The sequence below is a fragment of the Monodelphis domestica genome, chromosome 7, assembly GCF_027887165.1.
Source record: "Monodelphis domestica isolate mMonDom1 chromosome 7, mMonDom1.pri, whole genome shotgun sequence".
NCBI classification, from domain to species: Eukaryota; Metazoa; Chordata; class Mammalia; order Didelphimorphia; family Didelphidae; genus Monodelphis; species Monodelphis domestica.
Genome location: NC_077233.1, coordinates 147,823,363 through 147,845,736, shown reverse-complemented (window position 1 = coordinate 147,845,736; position 22,374 = coordinate 147,823,363). Strand labels below are relative to the sequence as shown.

Genomic DNA, 22,374 nt, shown 5'->3' with positions numbered 1-22,374 from the left:
TCCTCTCCAATGTTTACCATTTTCCTTTTTTTTGTTGTTGTCATATTAGCCATTCTGATAGATGTGAAGTGGTGAATTGGAGTTGTAATTTGTATTTCTCTAATAAATAGTAATTTGGTGCAATTTTCCATATGACTATAGAGGGTTTTAATTTCTTTATCTGAGAACTTTTCCTATCATTTGACTATCAGTTGAGGAATGATTTGTATGCTTATATAATTGAGTTAATTTTCTATTTGAGAAATGAGGCCTTTATCAGAAACACTAACTATAAAATTTTTTCCTTTAGTTTTGTTGTTGTTTCCCTTCTAGTCTTGGCTGCATTGGCTTTGTTTATGTAAAAGGTTGTTTTTTTTTATGTAAAAGTTTTTTAATTCAATGTGACCAAAACTATACATTTTATATCTCATAATGTTTTCTATATGTTCTTTTGTCTTAAATTCTTCCCTTATCTATAAATCTGTCAGGTAAATTTTTCCATGATCCTGTAATTTGTTTATGGTACCACTATTTATTTCTAAATTCTGTATTCATTTTGATTTTATCTTGGTGTATGTTGTGAGATGTGGTCTTTGCCTAGCTTCTTCCATATGTTTTCTAGTTTTTCCAGCAGTTTTTGTCAAATAGTGAGGTATTCCCCCCAAAAGTTTGGATCTTTGGGTTTATCAAACACTATGTTACTCTAACCCTTTATTATTTTGTGTGAAGTACCTAATCTATTCCATTGATCCACTACTCTATTTCTTGGCTACTACCAGGTTATTTTGATGATTATAACTTTATAATATAGTTTGAGATCTGGTGCTACTATCACATTCATTCATTTTTTAAAAAATTAATTCCCTTGATATCCTTGACCTTTGGCTCTTCCAGATAAATTTTGTTATTGTTTTTTCCAGTTCTTTGAAACAAGGATTTGGTGGTTTGATTGCTATGGCATTGTATAGGTAAATTAATTTAAATAGAATTATCATTTTAAAAAATTAGCTGAGCCCCTTCATGAGGAATTAATGTTTTTCCAGGTGTTTAGATCTGACTTTATTTGTGTGAAAAATATTATGTAGAAGGAAACCATAAGTAAATTGGGTAAACACAGAATAGTATACATGTCAGACCTTTGGGACGGGAAAGACTTTAAAACCAAGCAAGACATAGAAAGAATCACAAAATGTAAAATAAATAATTTCGACTACATCAAATTAAAAGGCTTTTGTACAAACAAAACCAATGTAACTAAAATCAGAAGGAAAACAACAAATTGGGAAAAAATCTTCATAAAAACCTCTGACAAAGGTTTAATTACTCAAATTTATAAAGAGCTAAATCAATTGTACAAAAAATCAAGCCATTCCCCAATTGATAAATGGGCAAGGGACATGGATAGGCAGTTTTCAGATAAAGAAATCAAAACTATTAATAAGCACATGAAGAAGTGTTCTAAATCTCTTATAATCAGAGAGATGCAAATCAAAACAACTCTGAGGTATCACCTCACACCTAGCAGATTGGCTTAACATGACAGTTATGGAAAGTAATGAATGCTGGAGGGGATGTGGCAAAGTAGGGACATTAATTCATTGCTGGTGGAGTTGTGAACTGATCCAGCCATTCTGGAGGGCAATTTGGAACTATGCACAAAGGGCAATAGAAGAATGTCTATCCTTTGATCCAGCTATAGCACTGCTGGGTCTGTACCCCAAAGAGATAATGGACACAAAGACTTGTACAAAAATATTCATAGCTGCGCTCTTTGTGGTGGCCCAAAACTGGAAAACGAGGGGATGCCCATCAATTGGGGAATGGCTGAACAAATTGTGGTATATGTTGGTGATGGAATACTATTGTGCAAAAAGGAATAATAAAGTGGAGGAGTTCCATGGAGACTGGAACGACTTCCAGGAAGTGATGCAGAGCGAGAGGAGCAGAACCAGGAGAACATTGTACACAGAGACAAATACACTGTGGTATAATCAAACGTAATGGACTTCTCCATTAGTGGCAGTGTGATGTCCCTGAACAATCTGCAGGGATCTAGGAGAAAAAACACTATCCATAAGCAGAGGACAAACTGAGGGAGTAGAAACACAGAGGAAAAGCAACTGCCTGACTACAGTGGCTGAGGGGACATAACAGAGGAGAGACTCTAAACGAACACTCTAATGCAAATATTAACAACATGGCAATGGGTTAGAATCAAGAACACATGTGATACCCAGTGGAATCATGTGTCGGCTACGGGGGGTGGGAGGGAGGAAAAGAAAATGATCTTTGTCTTTAATGAATAATGCATGGAAATGATCAAATAAAATACTATAAAATTAAAAAAAAAAAGAAAAATATTATGTAACTGGGTTCATATAGTTGCTGGGTCTGTCTTGGCAGATAGAGTCCCAGATATTTTATACTGTCTACAGTTATTTTACATGGAATTTCTCTTCTTTATTTACTTATAGAAATGCTGATGATTTATGTGGGTTTATTTTATAACTTGCAACTCTGCTAAAGGTGTTAATTGTTTCAATTAGTTTTCTGGTAGGTTTTCTATGATTTCTAAGTATACCATGATATCCTTTTAAAAGAGTGATAGCTTTCTTTCCTCATTGTCTATTTCTTCAAATTCTTTTCATTCTCTTGTTACCACAGCTAGCACTTTCCCCTCCAGGGGCTTTTGTTGAATATATCTGTGCTGCTGCCTTTCAGGGCTGTAATGCACCAGAGTCCAGGAACATGGACTCTTGCTGCTCTACCAGTGCCCTTGGTTGCTACAGTTTGTGGACTAAGGTTGGGGGTGGGGTTGTTAGTCATTCTCTTTGGGGTTATGTCACAAAGGGGCCAGTGCAGGTGGAAAATTTGCCATACTCCATCAGTGGGGAATGTAGCTCAGGGGTGGAAAATTTTCCATCTGCACAGGCCCCTGTTCTGTTCTCAAGTCTCTGATCAACCTGAGAAGTGAAAGGAAAAAAAGCAAAAAAGATTGACTCTATAGCTGATTCCCTTCTCTTGAAAAGTCTAGTGCAAAGGGGTGGCTTTGAATCACAAGAGTCTGCAGGTCAGTTGATGAGATGCAAAGTCTCAATCAAAGTCTTGCCACACTGTAAACTTAAGCTAATCAGAGAACTTCCCGGATCAATTTTCTAAAATAGGTTTTCTCAGGTTTACTGGGTAGGGTCATAGAAAGCAAGAGAAGAAAAAAAATCCCTCCAACTGAACCCCTGTCCTCAATCCTACTGGAGTAAAAAATACAATTACAAAAAAGAGGTGCTAATCTTGAATAACTTACTAGGCTTTTTTTATTTGTAGCAATATTGAATAGTGGGCTAGCTTCTCTTGCAAGCATTAAGGCAGGCTGTGTACCTAATTATGTACATAATATTTTGTGGATGTGTATTGCAGTCAGAAATCACTTTGCAGTTGATAAAGCTTTGTGTTACGGAATGAATGAAAACTGCAGAAAACCCAATTAGTTTGGGGGATAAGGACATTATTGGAAAAAACCTACATATAACTATCATCATTAGATAGATGTAGACTATTGGTGAAGATTATCAAGAGAGAGAGGTGTTAGAATAGGATTTTGGATAAGGGAAACACAAGAGGAAAAACATATAAAAATCTACTTTATTGTTTTGGAGGGGAAAGGAATAAGGGCTTAGGGATTTACTTATGCTTATTCTTATTTTAAAAACTAACTAACGATGAAAACTAGGTTAAAAAACTAAAACTTAACCAAGTTCCCAAATCTTACTCAGCAGGGGTCCAAAAACACAGTTACAGCCAGGATCTGTTGTTGTTAGATGTCCAAGCAAGTCCTGATGTCTAAGTGAGACTGAATGCTGCCAGCAGCCAGATACAGGAACCCTTCCTCAGTTCAACACAGGGAAAATCCTCTTGAGGGAAAATCCTCTTGATATCCCTCTTCAGACCTTCCTCTTGACTTTCTCAGGAGACCAGAAGAAAAAGTCCGTTGGGGCAAGATGGAATCTTCCTAGATCCTTTCCCTCAGCCTCCCATGTGACCCTTGGTCACATGCTACTGTCAGTCATACCTAGATTTGTACTTTTCAGTTCTTGCACAGTTTTGCAAATTGCAAACCTTTTCATCCTTTATCACAATATCCCCCTATTGCATGAATCAAAAAGCGTGTTGGAAACACTATTTTTGGATTTGTGCATAATCTAAAATACTTACCAGTTACCTAAACTAATAAATCTACCCAAAAATAACAAACAACCTATACTCAACTATCTTACTCTAACTTACACTAACCTATTCTAAGGAATTGTAACAAGGGAAAAAGGAAAAGGAAAACAAAGTAAATAATGAACAAGTACAAAAGTCAAACAGAAGCCAAATCAGAACAGCAAATAACATCAAACAGATGAACATAACTTCCATGCAAATATCAAACTTTAAATACTCTTATCAGCTAAAACAGAACAATGTACTAGTATTGCAGTACATTGACATTAAACTTAGAGAAAAATTTTTGAAAGTCACAATAAATACAACATTGCATAAGTTTTACAATGAAAATTAAACCAAACAACAAACTCACTTATGCAAATAGATATAACAGTGAGCTATGTACATAATTTACATTTATATACATATAGTACATACATACAATATATACATGTATATTATATATATGCACATATATACACTTATATACACATCATATTTACACATAGTCTATATATCTATATACACTATAATACAATTAAATTACAATCCTAATATATACCCTATTTATATATATTTACATATTTATTTACAATTTTATTTGTGATGTCATATGTTATTTGTGTTGTGTAATGTATGATGCAGTGCAAGTCAGTATCTAATTTTCTTACCTTATCTTACTTAATTTTCCTAACTTCAAAATACATCTCCTAACTAAATTTCTATACCTAAACTAAATCTAAATATGTAACTACATTTTGTTAGTAAATAACATATCTATAGCTAATCATAACACTGTTAGTACCCTAACTATACATTGTTTCACTCCTTTAAGTAGTGATTCAATGTAACCTGGTTAGGTTTATGTTTTGTGTTTATGTTTTATTATGGTGTTACTTTTGTTATGTCATGTTGTTTTGCTATTTAAATGTCAGTGTTACTGTTATATAAGAGTTATGTTACTGTTGTATGCCACATACTTACCCCTACTTCCTTCCTCTTGAATATCCTTCTGCAATTCCATAGTAGTAAATATATTTGTGTTTGTATGTGAATAAATGCTATGTTATTATATACTATAATACATTACCCAAAGTATAAAATCATTAGTCCATTTATCCTGTAATCCTCTTCATTGCAAATTTCACAAAGTCTTTAAAATTTTTAAGTTCTCAGTCTTTCATCAATGTCCATTAATTCCTGAATTCTCCTCTTCATTTGCATTGTCCTCTTCTATCCTCTTCCACAGGAATGGTCCTCTCCTTACTGATCTTTTTGACTGCAGACTCAATTTGACTGATGATTCTATCTTTCTGCAATCTCTTCGTTTCCTTCTTCTTCAATGATTTGTACATTTTCATTATTTATATCATGTGCTAATTTTATAAGTGAACAATGATACCAAGAATCTCTACCCAAAACTTTTACTGAAGATGGAGAAACCAACACAATAGTGTAAGGACCTAACCAACTTTCCTGTGTTGCTAATGTTTTAGCAAATTTTTTTACATATACCATATCTCCTGGTTCATAATTATGAAGAGAATAATCCAAAGGACCATTTTGAATTAATACTCCCATTTCATGTAATTCTTTTAGTCTTTGTTGTAAAGCACTTAAGTAAGAAGTAAGTTGATAGTCTCCTCCTAAGAGAGATGTATAGACTATCTTACAAGTTTTTGCTTGTAGTGGAGGATGTCCAAAGAGCATTTCATAGGATGATATATGCAAATCTGATCTTGGCCTCGTACATAAGTAAAACAAAGCTATGGGAAGAATCTCTGGCCATTTGAGATGAGTTTCAGCACAGAGATTCCCTACCATAGTCTTTATTTCCTTATTCACATGCTCAACTTGGCCTGAACTTTGGGGATGATATGACACATGATATTTTGGTATTATTTCTAGATTTTCATAGACTCTTTTCAGGATGTCATGAGTGAAATGGGATCCTTTATTGGAGTCCATTGTTAATGCTACTCCAAATCTAGGTATAATTTCCTTAATCAACACTTTCACCACAAAGCTAGCTGTATTTGTATTTGATAGAAAAGCTTCAGGCCATTTAGTTAATCTATCAACAATTATCAAGCAAAACCTGTATCTTCCAGCTTTTGGCATGCTGATATAATCAATCTGCAGACTCTCAAATAGACAGTATGCTAAAGGTCTACCACCTAAACCTTTCTGTCTGAATGCATCTTGATTGAATTTTTGGCAAACAGAACAGCTTGAGCAGATCTTATTTGCTATAGTACTATAGTATACTATAGTACTTATTCCATTACCTCTTTATGGTATCAATTACAGCTTGACTACCAAAATGACATTTTGTGTGAATGGTTTGACACAAATAAGCATAATGGTCTTTTGGTAACAGCAGTTTTCCTGTATCTGTTAACCATATACCATGTTCTTTTCTAGCTCCAAACTTCTCTTTTCATTTTTGTATTTCTCAGTCTACATAAGCTTTTTCTAGGTCATCAGATTCCATAGTTGATAAGTTCATAATATACACCGGAGCATTTCTGGCCACAAATTTTGCCATAATGTGGGCTCTATGCTTTCCTTTAGAAACAGAATTTCTTCTGTTAGTATGACTTCTACAATGGATTACTGCTAGCTGTTTAGGCTTCTGAATAGCATTTAAAGACTCAGTTATTATTTCTGTGTGAGCAATTGGTTTTCCCAATGCAGTAATAAAACCTCATTGTTTCCAGATCTTTCCTGTCACATGACAAACAGAAAAAGCATAATGAGAGTCTATGTAAATGTTTGCACTTTTACCAGCTGCCAGAAGAAATGCTTGCTTTAAAGTGATTAATTCTGAGGTTTGAGCACTAAGATTACTAGTTAACGATCCATACCACAGCATCTCAAATTCTGTGACAGCTGCAGCACCTGTACATCTAATTCCATTACACAAATATGAAGATCCATCTGTGAATAAAACTAAATCTGGATTTTCAATCAGAGTGTCTTTTAAATTTGTCCTTGGCTTATTCACTAGATTTACTACTACTAAGCATTCATGTAATGGTTCACCATTCTTTGGCAAACCAGGAAGAAGTGTAGCTAGGTTTAATACACTACACCTTTTCAATGTGATGTTTTCACTACCTAGAAGTATAATTTCATACTCAGATATTTGTGGGTCTGAATATGCTTGCGTACGAAATTTCCTCATTAGCGCTTCTATTTGATGTGAACAGAATATCGTCGATGGACATCCCAAAAACGAATTCTGATAACTTTTGAACTAACACAACTGCAGCAGCTATACCCCTTAAACAAGGAACTGTACCTGCAGCAGTTAGATCTAGCTGACAACTATAGTATCCAATTGGACAATAACTTTGTCCTAAAGTCTGTGTCAGTACACCAGATGTGTAATCTTTGGTCACATGCACAAAATAATTGAAAAGGTTTAGTATAGTCTGGGATTCCCAAGAGCTGGTGCAGATAAAATTGCTTCCTTAAGCTTCCTTAAGGCTTGCAGATGTCCAGGTTTGAGTTTCAGAGGTTCTGGTTCTGTATTCCTAGTTAGATCTGTTAAACATTTAGTAATTTCACTATATGCAGGTATCCATTGTCTACAAAAACCAGTTGTCCCAAGAACAGCTCTGAGTTGCTTCTTGGTCTTATGTGCACTCAGTTTCTGGATATCAGCTATTCTTTTCTTAGTTATACTTCTGGAACCCTCTGACAACACAAAACCAAGATATTCAACCCATGGCAAAATCCACTGAAGTTTTGCTTTAGAGATTTTATATCCACGTTTATATAATTCAATCAAAAGAATCTTGCTATCTCTCAAACACACTTTAGTAGATGGAGATACTAGGAGGATATCATCTACAAAATGCACTATTTTACTTTCCTTGAATGATATTGTTTTAAGGTCTCTGTTCAAAATTTGAGAGAATTGGCTCGGGCTGTCACAGAATCCCTGTGGAAGACAAATGAATGTCCACTGGGCACTGTCCCATGTGAAAAGCAAAGATCTTTTGAGAATCCTCATGAATTGGTATCGAGAAAAATGCTGATCATAAATCTATCATGGTGAAATATCTTGCTTGACTTGGAATGGATGATATTATAGTAGCTTGGCTTGTTACTACAAGATGAGTCTTAATTACATGATCATTTACAGCTCTTAAATCTGGTATGAATCTATATACAACTTTGCCATCTTGATCGAGCTTTTGTTTCTTTATTGGCAGTATGGGAGTATTGTAATTTGAAAAACACGGTATTATGATCCCTTGTTGAATTAGGGACTTAATAATCAGTATTATTCCATCTATATCTTCTTTACTCAAAGGATATTGAGGAACACAAGGAACTGGTCCTTCTTTTGTTCTCACTCTCACTGGATCAGCTGATTTCAATAGGTCAACATCTGTGGAAGACTTTGCCCATAAACCTTCTGGTATATCCTCAGGAATAGGATAGATGGAATCCAACTCATTCTCTGCACTAACTGAATCTAAGAATAGCAATGGAAAGGCTTTCAGAGATTCTTCTGGGGGTTGTAATGATATGTCCCTAGTGTCTGTACATTGAATCGCTCATAATTTACACAGCAAGTCCCTCCCGAGAAGGTTCATTGGGCATCCAGGCATACATAGAAATGCATGTTCCACACTTAATGGACCAAGGGAAATCATTTTTAGGTTGTAATTTAACTACTCTCTCTGGTTTCCCAGTAGTTCCAATCACTTCCATAGTACCAACAGCTCTATAATCTTTAGTAAGACTTTGCAAAACTGATTTACTGGCTCCAGTATCCACCAAAAGATCATATATCTGATCCTCTATAGTTACCAAAACATAGGGTTCAGTGCTATTTGGGAGTTGGAAGGTTTCAAGAATTGATGCAAGCACAGTAACATCAGTACAAAGCTCAGTCATTTCCTGTCCATCCAAGTCAACATCTGCATGAATTACATGACTTTCCCAGGATTTTGCATCATCATCTTTTATATTACTCTCATTGGTCCTTAAATTCTCCATCTTAGTATCGTTATTCCCATTTACAATTTCATTATTATTATTTAGGTTATATTATTCATTAATTTTTCTTATCATACATTCATTAGGATTGTCTATTAAATTTATATCACAATGTTCTTTTTCTGTACAATTATTTACACCAGCTATATCCTCCTTTGATTCAATTAATTCGTTTGTATCACCATGTATTTTATTTTCATTACTCCCATTTTCATTTATCCTCAACTCATTTGCAATTATATCACACTCATTCCTTGATCCATTCTCATGTGTTCCCTGGGCAAACCTTCATAAAACAGTATTCTTACTCTGGTCACCCTTTACAACCTGGCTATATTTAAGCCTTGCTCCAGCATTTACCCAAGACTGCATAGTATTTAAATCAGGTGCTTGTTGTCCCTGGCAACAGGCATTTTGACATTGATATACCTAGTTTCATTATTGTTATTGTTTGCATTCCATCTATTATTATTATAATTATTACTATTCCAGTTATTGTTTCTATTATACCAATTACTTAATTGTCTCCTAACATGATTCCTAAAGAGGCAGTCTCTGTACAGGTGTCCAATGCAATCACACAGGAAACACCTCTAAGGGCCTGATCTTTCATTTGGTTTATAAGTATTATTAGTATACTTTGGCTGTACAGATCTTAATGCAGCCACAGCTTTTATTTCTTTGATTTCACTCTCTCTAGCTTTTGATTCAGCTTCCTTCAATTTCCTCTTCAAAGTCCTCAACAATAGTATCCCTGTCATCATTCCTTTCCTCCGAATCTGTAATCAAATATGTAGCCTTCCTCAGTAGATCATCCAAGTCTAATTACTCCCAGTCAGAGTAATTTGTTTTTTAAAAAAATTGCCTGATCGTTGGGACAGCATTTTTAACAAAGACCCTCTTAATATGTGCAATTGAGTTCTCTTCCAGGGGATTCATTCCCAATAAAGTTTCAGCTGCCTCAGTTATCCTTTCCAGGAAAACTGCAGGAGCTTCAGAGACCTTCTGTTTGATTGCCTCAAATTTTAACCATGAATTGGGCCTTTTGGTATACCTTCCCATTACCTCCAAAATTGCATCTCTTGTCTCTACTAACATCTCATTAACTCCCTCTTCAGATGTATCTAACTTCAAATCTTCTGGCCAGGATTGCAATAATGGATCTGTTCTAGTCTCCTGAATAAATTTGGTTCTTTCTCTCTTAGTCAAGACCTCCTTCATCAGTAGGGCAAAATCATTGAAGTCTGGATGGTACAAACCAATTGCCCTACGCATCTCCTTAATCACCCTATTAGCTTCATCATTAAAAAGTGGTGCTCTCTTCCTGATGGACTCAAGGTCTTCTGGGGAAAATCTCTTATGTATTCTCACTTTATGGACTTCATTTTGTTTTACCACTGGCATATCTCTAAGTGGGCACAAAGAAATTATTCCTGCTGCTTCCTCTTTATCTAGTCTATTTAATTTTTTCCCAATATTGTTTACTCTGTTGTCATCTTGTACAAAGCCTTGAGTCATATTCAGGTTTATTAAGTGCTCAAGGGTATCTAGTTGGAATTTCATTTGCATAACCATCATCTTCATGTCACCCTTTCTAAACCAGGTCACCAGATATTTTAGACGCTTAACACATAGACACACAGAGACACGAGACTTATAGAGCACACAGGCACAGATTACAGCCAGGGGTACATAAGCCATAATGTCACATAGCTTAACATCCATTAGGGGTTTCAGACAGTCCATAGCAAACATATAATGACAATAATTAGGGAACATTACAAATACAAAATATGGTACATGCAGAAAATAATTGAAGAACAAAAACAGTACATTGCTAAACATGTCTACAGACACGCCAGTTTCAATTATAAGATTATTGCTACAATGTATATTGTACATAAAGTAAAGACAACACAAATAAATTTCAAACAATCAAAACAGTTGTTTGTTTTTTTTAATCTTAAGATGGCTGCCAGGGTCTGTACTGCAGATTCAGTAACCCCTTCAGGAAGCCAACACTCAGAATTCTATGTAACCCCCTAAGCTCCTAGTTAGCTAAATACACAGAGATATATACAATCATACAAGAAATAAATACAATATACAGATCCTGGCTGGCTTGCCAAACTGTTAGGATAGGATTTTGGATAAGGGAAACACAAGAGGAAAAACATATAAAAATCTACTTTATTGTTTTGGAGGGGAAAGGAATAAGGGCTTAGGGATTTACTTATGCTTATTCTTATTTTAAAAACTAACTAACGATGAAAACTAGGTTAAAAAACTAAAACTTAACCAAGTTCCCAAATCTTACTCAGCAGGGGTCCAAAAACACAGTTACAGCCAGGATCTGTTGTTGTTAGATGTCCAAGCAAGTCCTGATGTCTAAGTGAGACTGAATGCTGCCAGCAGCCAGATACAGGAACCCTTCCTCAGTTCAACACAGGGAAAATCCTCTTGATATCCCTCTTCAGACCTTCCTCTTGACTTTCTCAGGAGACCAGAAGAAAAAGTCCGTTGGGGCAAGATGGAATCTTCCCAGATCCTCTCCCTCAGCCTCCCATGTGACCTTTGGTCACATGCCACTGTCAGTCATACCTAGATTTGTACTTTTCAGTTCTTGCACAGTTTTGCAAATTACAAACCTTTCCATCCTTTATCACAGAGGACAATGCAAATGCTATCCTTTGTGAGCCATCTTAAAGAGTTATAGAGACATAGGGGAGAATGGGAAGGTTATGAAATGTAAATGAGGAAGTAGGAGAATAATGATCAGTTTATGAACAGTGATCAGGTTTAAAGTAAAGAACAGATTTAGGTAGAAATGAATAAAAGTCAGTCTTATAACATGTTCAATATGTGAATTGAAGTACCCTTAAAAATTAAAATTGAATTTTAAGGTACCACCCAAATGAAACCAATGTGATTTAGTCTGGGGTGGGAGTGGGGAAAAGTAGGGTGACAGAGAAGAGATTAAGAAATATTGATGTCTTGCATCATCCTCTCTTCACTGAAGAATTGAAACTATGACTATGTAGTTACATACACTGTTCCCTGTGCCCACTGCATATGTTGGCTTTGCTTAAATATTTTTCTTTGTTACATCAGAAAATACACAAGGAGAAGGGGGAAAGTGAGGGATACTAGAGAGAAAGGTTACATCCAGTAAGATTAATAAAGCAATATTTTTAAGGGCTGGGAGGACAAACTTTTTTTTAAGGTAGATTTACAATTTGGGATCCAGTGATTAAAGAACTTGAAAAAGTAGAAGACTGCGGACAGTGTAGGAATACAGAAAAAGAGAATTTAAAGTGAGAAATGTTACTATCATTAAGCACTATTTGAAGGACAGCATGACCCTGATTACCTAATAAAAATGGTTTACTTGATAAATGTAGTTCTTATAGTAATAAAGATGGTAACTTAGAAGGGTCAATAAAAATATTAATAAAATTTCTCCAAAATTATAGTGAAAACCCTTTTCTCTAATTCTACATACAGCCAATGAGAAAATTTTTTTATCTGACTGAGATGCTTACCTAAGAAGAGAATGCATTGATTTAGTTTACTTTGGCAATTCCAGTTAGATTTGTAAAAATACATATTAACATTGTGGTTCCCATTCTAGCATTCTATTAAATTGGGTTGACATATGCCAATTTAATCACCTAGTTTCAGGTTCTGGAGAAGTGAAGCTCCAGATGTTCAAGAAGAGTAGAATGAAACTAAGGGAAGGAGGTGGTGGGGGAATGATAAAGTCCTTGCTTGCCTTTCCTTGTGCCTTATATTATAACCTCTTGTTTTATTTGGAGAGTCTCATATAAGTCTCATATAGGATCACTAGCCAAATCAGAATATGTAAGATGGTGACAAATATATTGGCTATATGGCATCAATAAAAAAGTAGCAAGTTCCTTTTTCCCATAGGGACATTGATTTGTTTGGAATGGAAGAGTGAACAATTTCCCCTTGATTTACTGTTAAAAATCACAAGAGGCGGAGTCAAGATGGAGGCTTAGAAGCAGCAAAAGTTCAGACCTCTGAAAACCCTTCCTTACCTAACACAAACTGAATGCTACTAGGGGATTGAAATTCAAACTTAAGAACAAGACAGAGTTGGGGAACCCTCCTTCTGGACTCAAATCAAAAGGTATGCCCCCAAAAGCCAGAATCCAAGAAAACTCGGGTCTAAGGGGAAGGTGGAAGGAAGGTCCCAGGACCCCTCCCCCCAACCCAGAGCACTGAGCGGCAGCGGGAACCTCTGGGCGGGCAAAGGTGCTGGTCTGGAGGGTCTATCTTGAGAGCAACCTGGGCCAGTCTTAGAGCGGAAGCATCCAGAGAGAGACCGAAGAGCCTATAGCCCCATAGCTGGGTCCTTCCATCTGGCTTCAGTCTTGCCAGAGGTTTTTGCCTCGGGGCACATCCAGACCAACCTAGTTGAACCTAATCTCATCAGGAGACCTCAGAGCTCAGGGAGGCCAGGACCCCTCCCTCCATAGAGTGCAGGGCCTCCTGCAAGGACAGGAACTTCTGAGCAGGTAAAGGCACTGGTGTACCTTACGGACAGTGCTGTGCCAGGCTCAGAGTGTGAAAAGCAGGCCAGTGGAGAAGCAGCTGGAGAGAACCGGAGAGAGCCTGGGCAGTTCCAGCCTTCCAGGAGTCTTCGGCCTCAGAGCATATACAACCCAACCCAGTTGAACTTAATCCAATCAAAAGCCTCCAGAGGACAGGAAGCCAACATTCCTCCCCCAGAGACTGTATCAAGAGATCTGACAAAGCTGCAAGAGGGAAGACTGACAGGCCCAAAACCAAAAAAAATTTTAAAATGAGAGGAGCAAGAACACAGACAAATATGGGGAGCAAAGAAGGGGTAAACACAAGCAAACAACAGAAAAAGAAGAAAGAAATTACAATAGACAGCTTCTGTACAGGTAACGAGCAAAGAGCAAATGAAACAGAGGGGGAGGGATCAACAAAGGAAAAATCAGAAATCCCAGCAAATTGGACACAGGCTTTGGAAGAACTCAAAATGCAATTCAAAACACAATTAAGAGAGGCTGAAGACAATTGAGAAAAGAACTTAAAACTAAGATAAATCATCTGGAAACAGAAAATAGTGTCTTGAAAGCCAAAATCAACCAGCTGGAAAATGAGACAAAGGAGATGAAAGATGAGGTGAAGAAGATGAAAGATGAGAAAAAGGAGATGAAAGATGAGGTAAAGAGGATGAAAGATGACCAAAATGCCAGGGATGAAATCCAGTCTTTAATAACCAGAATATAACTAGAATTAAGTGACCTCACAAGGCAGCAGGACACTATAAAACAAAACCAAAAGAATGAAAAAACTGAGGAAAATATGAAGCATCTCATTCACAAAACAGAGGATTTAGAAAATTGTTCAAGGAGAGACAATTTAAGAATCATTGGTCTACCAGAAGACCATGACAAAAGAAAAAGCCTGGACATCATATCTACAGGAAATTATTAAAGAAAACTGCCCCGATATCCTAGAACAAGAGGGAAAAGTGGAGATTGAAAGAATCCGCAGATCACCTCCTGTACTTAATCCCCAACTGACAACACCTAGAAATGTTATAGCCAAATTAAAAAACTATCAGACCAAAGAAAAGATATTACAAGCTGCCAAGAAGAAGTCATTCAGATACCACGGAACCACAGTGAGGATAACGCAGAATCTTGTGGCATCCACACTAAAAAACCGAAAGGCATGGAATATGATATTCCGGAAAGCAAGGGAACTAGGTCTACAACCAGGAATCAACTACCAAGCAAAGTTGACTATATTCTTACACAGGAAAGTATGGTCATTCAACAAAATAGAAGAATTCCTAGAATTCATAAAGAAAAGACCAGTCCTGAACAGAAAATTTGATGTCCAAGCACAGAACTTAGGAGAATCATCAAAAGGTAATTAAAAAAGAGGGAAAAAAGAAAAACAAAACAAAACAAAAAAAATTTAAGAAACTCAATAAGTTAAAATGATATATATCCCTATAAGAAAAGAGGTCATTGGTAACTCTTAAAAACTGGTGTTATTACCTGGGCAGCAAAAAGAAGTACACTTAGAGGGAACAGTGACAAACTGTATAGGATGAAAGGGCAAAACATAAATAAATATATAGATATATGCATGCATAAATACATACACATATGTATGCATATATATACATATATATAACTAGAGCTTAAAAATAGGTTAATATTAAAAGAAGTGGGAAAAGAAACAAATGGGGGTAAATTTATATGTCACAAAGAAGCTCATGGTGGGAGGGGGGAGAACATCAATACATTGGAAGGGTAAAGAGGTCAGAGATAGGAAATACTCAACTCTTACGTGCTTTGAAATTGACCCAAAGAGGGAAGAACAATCCAATCCATTAGGGCAGAGAATAGATTTGTGCCCTATAGGGGAGTAGAAGGGTAACAAACGGCCTGGTGGGGAGGGATGCAGTACAAGGGAGGGAAGGGGCGGGGGGTTAATTTTAAAAAGACTACAGGGAAAATAAGGGAGGGAATAAGAAGGGAGGGGGGGTAGAAAGGGAAGTAAAATAAGGGTGGGAACTAGGGGGACTGATTAAAAACAAACATTGGTGTAGAAGGAAATAGTGAAAGAAGAAAAGGCAGGACCAGGAGTAGAAATCAAAATGCTGGGTAATACATAACTAGTAATCATAACTCTGAATGTGAATCAATTGAACTCATCCATAAAATGCAAGCAAATACCAGAGTGGATTAGAATCCAAAACCCTACCATATGCTGTTTATAAGAAACACACATGAGGAAAGTAGATATGCATTGGGTAAAAGTAAGAGGATGGAGCAAAATCAATTGGGCATCAACTGATAAAAAGAAGGTAGGAGTTGAAATCATGATATCTGACAAAGCCAAAGTAAAAATAAATCTAGTTAAAAGAGATAGGGCAGGTAATTACATCCTGATAAAAGGCAGTATAGACAATGAGGAAATATCTGTACTCAACATGTATGCACCAAATGGCATAGCATCCAAATTTCTAAAGGAGAAACTAGAGGAACTCAAGGATGAAATAGATAGAAAAACTATACTAGTGGGAGACCTGAACCTTCCTCTATCCAAACTAGATAAATCTAACCAAAAAAATAAATAAGAAAGGGGTAATAGAAGTGAATGAAATCTTAGAAGAATTAGAGGTAGTAGACATGTGGAGAAAACTAAATAGGGACAAAAAGGATTATGCCTTCTTTTCAGCAGTACATGGTACATTCACAAAAATTGACCATGTATTAGGGCATGAAAACATTGCAAACAAGTGCAAAAGGGCAGAAATAATAAATGCAACTTTCTCACATCACAATGCAATGAAAATAATAATTAGTAAGGGAACATGGAGAGGTAAATAAAAATTAATTGAAAATTAAACAATACAATTCTTCAAAACCACTTAGTTAAAGAACAAATCATAGAAACAATAACTTCATTGAAGAAAATGACAATGATGAGACATCCTTTCAAAACCCATGGGATGCAGCCAAAGCAGTACTCAGGGGGAAATTTATATCCTTGAGTTCATATATTAACAAATTAAGAAGGACAGAGGTCAATGAATTGGGCATGCAAATTAAAAAATTATAAAATGAACAACTTAAAAATCCTCAGATGAAGACTAACTTAGAGATCCTAAAACTCAGGAGAAAAGGAGAAATTAATAAAATTGAAAATCAAAGAACTATTAATTTAATAAATAAGACTAGAAGCTGGTACTTTGAAAAAAAAAACAAATAAAATAGACAAAGTACTAGTCAGTCTAATTAAAAAAAGGAAAGAAAAAAAACCAAATTGACAGTATCCAAGATGAAAAGGGAGACCTCACCTCTAATGAAGAGGAAATTAAGGCAAAATCATTAAAAACTACTATGCCCAATTATATGGCAACAAATATGGCAATCCAGGTGATATGGATGAATACTTACAAAAATATAAATTGCCTAGACTAAAAGAGGAAGAAATAAATTACCTAAACAACCATATATCAGAAAAAGAAATTGAACAAGCCATCAAAGAACTCCCTAAGAAAAAATCCCCAGGTCCAGATGGATTAAAAAATGAATTCTATCAAACATTCAAAGAACAACTAATCCCAATATTAAACAAACTATTTGACAGAATAAGCCAAGAAGGTGTTCTACCAAATTCATTTTACGACACAAACATGGTACTAATCCCAAAGCCAGGCAGGTCAAAAACAGAGAAAGAAAACTATAGACCAATCTCCCTAATTAATATAGATGCAAAAATCTTAAATAGGATACTAGCAAAAAGACTCCAGCAAGTCATCACAAGGGTTATCCACTATGACCAGGCAGGATTCATACCAGGAATGCAAGGATGGTTCAATATTAGGAAAACTATCCACATAATTGACCATATTAACAAGCAAACTAACAAAAATCACATGATTATCTCAATAGATGGAGAAAAAGCCTTTGGTAAAATACAACACCAATTCCTATTGAAAACATTAGAAAGTATAGGAATAGAAGGACCTTTCCTAAAAATAATAAACAGTATATATCTAAAACCATCAGCAAACATCATCTGCTATGGGGATAAACTCGAAGCCTTCCCAATAAGATCAGGAGTAAAATGAGGATGCCTATTATCACCCCTCGTATTTAACATTGTACTAGAAACACTAGCAGTAGCAATTAGAGAAGAAAAAGAAATTGAAGGTATTAAAATTGGCAATGAGGAGACCAAGCTATAACTCTTTGTGGATGATATGATGGTTTACTTAAAGAATCTTAGACAAACAACCAAAAAGTTACTTGAAATAATCAACAACTTTAGCAAAGTTGCAGAATACAAAATAAACCTGCATAAGTCATCAGCATTTCTATATATCTTCAATCCATCTCAGCAGCAAGAATTAGAAAGAGGTGTACCATTTAAAATCACCCTAGACAATATAAAATGCTTAGGAATCTATATGCTGAGACAAACACTGGAACTATATGAACACAACTACAAAACACTCTCCACACAGTTAAAACTAGATCTAAACAGTTGGAAAAACATTGATTGCTCATGGGTGGGACGAGCTAACATAATAAAAATGACAATCCTACCCAAATGAATTTACTTATTTAGTGCCATATCCATTGAACTACCAAAAAACTTCTTTACTGAATTAGAAAAAAACATAACTAAGTTCATTTGGAAGAACAAAAGATCAAGGATATCCAGGGAAATCATGAAAAAAAATGCAAAGGAAGGAGGACTTGCAGTCCCAGATCTCAAACTATAGTATAAAGCAGTGGTCATCAAAACAATTTGGTCCTGGCTAAGAAACAGAAAGGAGGATCAGTGGAATAGACTTGGGGTAAATGACCTCAGCAAGACCATCTATGACAAACCCAAAGACCCCAGCTTTTGGGACAAAAATCCACTATTTGATAAAAACTTCTGGGAAAATTGGATGACAGTTTGGGAGAGACTAGGTTTTGATCAACACCTCACACCCTACACCAATATAAACTCAGAATGGGTGAATGACTTGAACATAAAGAAGGAAACTATAAGTAAATTAGGCAAACACAGAATAGTATACATGTCAGACCTTTGGGAAGGGAAAGATTTTAAAACCAAGCAAGACTTAGAATCACAAAATGTAAAATAAATAATTTTGACTACATCAAATTAAAAAATTTTTGTACAAACAAAACCAATGTAACTAAAATCAGAAGGGAAGCAACAAATTGGGAAACAATCTTCATAAAAACCTCTGACAAAGGTTTAATTACTCAAATTTACAAAGAGCTAAATCAATTGTACAAAAAATCAAGCCATTCTCCAATTGATAAATGGTCGAGGGACATGAACAGGCAGTTCTAAGCCAAAGAAATAAAAACTATTAATAAGCACATACAAAAGTGTTATAAATCTCTTATAATCAGAGAGGTGTAAATCAAAACAACTCTGAAGTATCACCTCACACCTAGCAGATTGGCTAAAATGACAGCAAAGGAAAGTAATGAATGCTGGAGGGGAGGTGGCAAAGTCCGGACATTAATGCATTGCTGGTGGAGTTGTGAATTGATCCAACCATTTTGGAGGGCAATTTGGAACTATGCCCAAAGGGCGATAAAAGACTGCCCTTTGATCCAGCCATAGCACTTCTGGGTTTGTACCCCAAAGAGATATTAAGGGAAAAGACTTGTACAAGAATATTCATAGCAGCATTCTTTGTGGTGACCAAAAATTGGAAAATGAGGGGATGCCCTTCAGTTAGAGAATGGCTGAACAAATTGTGGTATATGTTGGTGATGGAATACTATTGTGCTCAAAGGAATAATAAAGTGGAGGAATTCCATGGAGACTGGAACAACCTCCAGGAAGTAATGCAGAGCAAAAGGAGTAGAACCAGGAAAACATTGTACACAGAGACTGTTACACTGTGGTAAAATCAAATGTAATGGACTTCTCCATTAGTGTCAATGCAATGTCCCTGAACAATCTGCAGGGATCTAGGAGAAAAAACACTATCCACAAGCAGAGGCCAAACTGTGGGAGTAAAAACACCGAGGAAAAGCAACTGCTTGACTACAGGGGTTGAGGGGATATGATTGAGGAGAGACGCTAAATGAACACCCTAATACAAATACCAACAACATGGAAATGGGTTCGGATCAAGGACACATGTGATACCCAGTGGAATCGCACGTCGGCTATGGGAGGAGTCATGGGAGGGGGGGGGGAAGAAAAGAAAATGATCTTTGTTTCCAACGAATAATGTTTGAAAATGAACAAATAAAATTTAAAAAATAAGTAAAGTTAAAGTTATCCTTTACAAAAAAAAAATCACAAGAGGCTAAAGGAAGCTTCAGTACAAATGTAAACAGAAAAAAGAAAAGAGAGGTAAGTGGGTGAAAAACTCAGTAGGTAAGTTGAAAGAAGAACAGATGGACATGAATAAAGATGATATGATTTCAGACACTTAGGCAAACATTCTAAATCCAGCTAATAAGAATAATTATACTTATCTTCCATGAAATCCCTACTTCAATACCTCATGTGGCAGGGAAGTAACCTTGTGTTCTCAAATGCTGTGACAAGAGGGCACAGGCTGAGGCAGGCAGAGCTTACCAAGTCTGAAAGGCTTCAAGGGCAGGTTTGGAGATTGTCTATGAGCAGTCAACTTAATTGTAAAGAGGTTCAACATCTAAAAACTGGCTACTGGATGATGATTTTTTGTTAGATGATGTATTTTAAGAAGACTATCTACCAAAAGACTGGAAAAGGTATATGTATCTGGAAAGAGGTAATACTAACTACGAAATTATCATCTTTTCCAGTATGCAACCAAATCAACCAAGATAACGAGTGTGAAAATACTTTGAAAATTAATGACATTTAAAAGAGTATATATAAAAATGTAGAAGTTAACTATGTAATACTAATCACTTACATGTATATAACATTAGAAGATTTGCAAAGCACTTTAGATTTAAGATATGAATAATAATAAGAATAATATAGGTTGGTATAGAGGCAGAGTAAAAGAAATTGTATCTATACTGATTCAATAATTTCTGAGACCTAAAAGCTTCTGGCCATCTAATGTGTACCACACTGCAGTTGTTCATCACTTAGTGGAAAATTATCAAATAAAACTAACCAGATCCCAACTGCTTAGAGTTGTTGGAAAGATTTTTCACTTAGAGGTATCTTAGATGAAAATCAGATGGATTAGATATACAAAAATAGATCTGATGAGAAAGACAGAGACAGCCACAGAGACCCAGATGGACAGTGACAAGGAGAAACAGAGAGGCAGAGAGAAAGACACACAGGGAGAAAGAGATACAAAACAGAAGAAAGATATAGTGCCCTATTTATTCCTTCCCTTATCCTTGCTCCCTCCCTTTTCCCAACAATCTCCTTAGTGCCCCCTTCACCTCCTTGTTCCTCAGAGTGTAGATTAGGGGATTCACCATGGGTGTAACTACTGAATAAAATAAAGAGATGAACTTGCCCCGGTCTTGGGAGCTACTCTTGGCTGGCAGTAGATAGGCATAAATGGCTGAGCCATAGAACAGGAATACAACTATCAGATGGGAGCCACAAGTATTGAAGGCCTTTCGTCGGCCTGCAGCTGAGGGAATCTTCAGGACAGCACGGGCAATGTAGCCATAGGAAATGAGGATGATGCTCAGGGGCACTGCAGTAAAGAAGGCACAGACACCATTGAGTAAAGCCTGATTGAGGTTTGTATCACCACAGGCCAACTTGATCAGAGCTGGTACTTCACAGAGAAAATTATCTACTTCCTGGTGTCCACACAGTGGGAGCTGCAGAGTGAAAGTTGACTGAATCAGGGAGTTACCCAGGCCACCTAGCCAAGCAATGGCAGCTAACTGCCAGCAAAGCCGAGGGATCATGGTGGTTACGTAGTGCAGGGGCCGGCAGATAGCTATATAGCGATCAAATGCCATCACCAACAACAGAAGAGCTTCAGTGGCACCCAGCCAGAGGAAGACATACAGCTGGGTTATACAGCCACCATAGCTGATGGTTTTGTCTGGGCCCCACAGATTCATTAGCATCTGAGGAACTGAGCTGGTGGTAAAGGCAAGGTCAAGGGAGGAGAGATTGCTGAGGAAAAAATACATGGGCGTGTGAAGTCGGGCATCCAAGCGTGATATTAGGATGATGGTCAAGTTGCCCATCAAAGTTAACAGATAGGAGAAGAGGATGACTACAAAAAAGATCATCTCCAGCTGAGGATGGTCAGAGACACCCTTTAGGATAAAGCCTTTAAAGGAGCTCATGTTGGTTCCTCCCATCACTGGTCACTTTCTGTCTCCTGATGAAGAGAAAAAGGTCAATATGCTGAGAAAATAGTTGAGAGCAATAGGTGAGAGTTGTAAACTGTTGGACATCATCTCCTCAATGCCAGGTCTTCAGGAAAGCTAACATGAGAAAGAAAAGAAAGAAAGGAAGGGAAATGATGATGAGGATTAAAGATTATTTCATGGGTCTCCTCCTACCATAGCTATCTACTAGTTTGATTCTGCCAGTTCATGGTCTGTCTTTCCTGTTAGCAAAACTTCAACCAGTAAGAATCCTCAAATAGACATGGAACTTTAACCATACAAAAATAGCTACCATGAA

The 22,374-nt window shown here is 36.4% G+C and overlaps 2 protein-coding genes across 2 annotated transcripts in view; one reads left to right on the top strand and one right to left on the bottom strand.

The window, feature by feature from the left end:
• Window positions 1–22,374, top strand: part of LOC103106438 (uncharacterized) — an 82,044-nt gene that overhangs the window by 23,754 nt on the left and 35,916 nt on the right. The gene's annotated exons all lie outside the window — the stretch shown is intronic.
• LOC100617842 (olfactory receptor 15-like) lies at window positions 21,108–22,046 on the bottom strand. Its single transcript, XM_007499089.3, has one exon. The coding sequence runs from the start codon at window positions 22,044–22,046 to the stop codon at window positions 21,108–21,110; it is 939 nt and encodes a 312-aa protein (XP_007499151.1).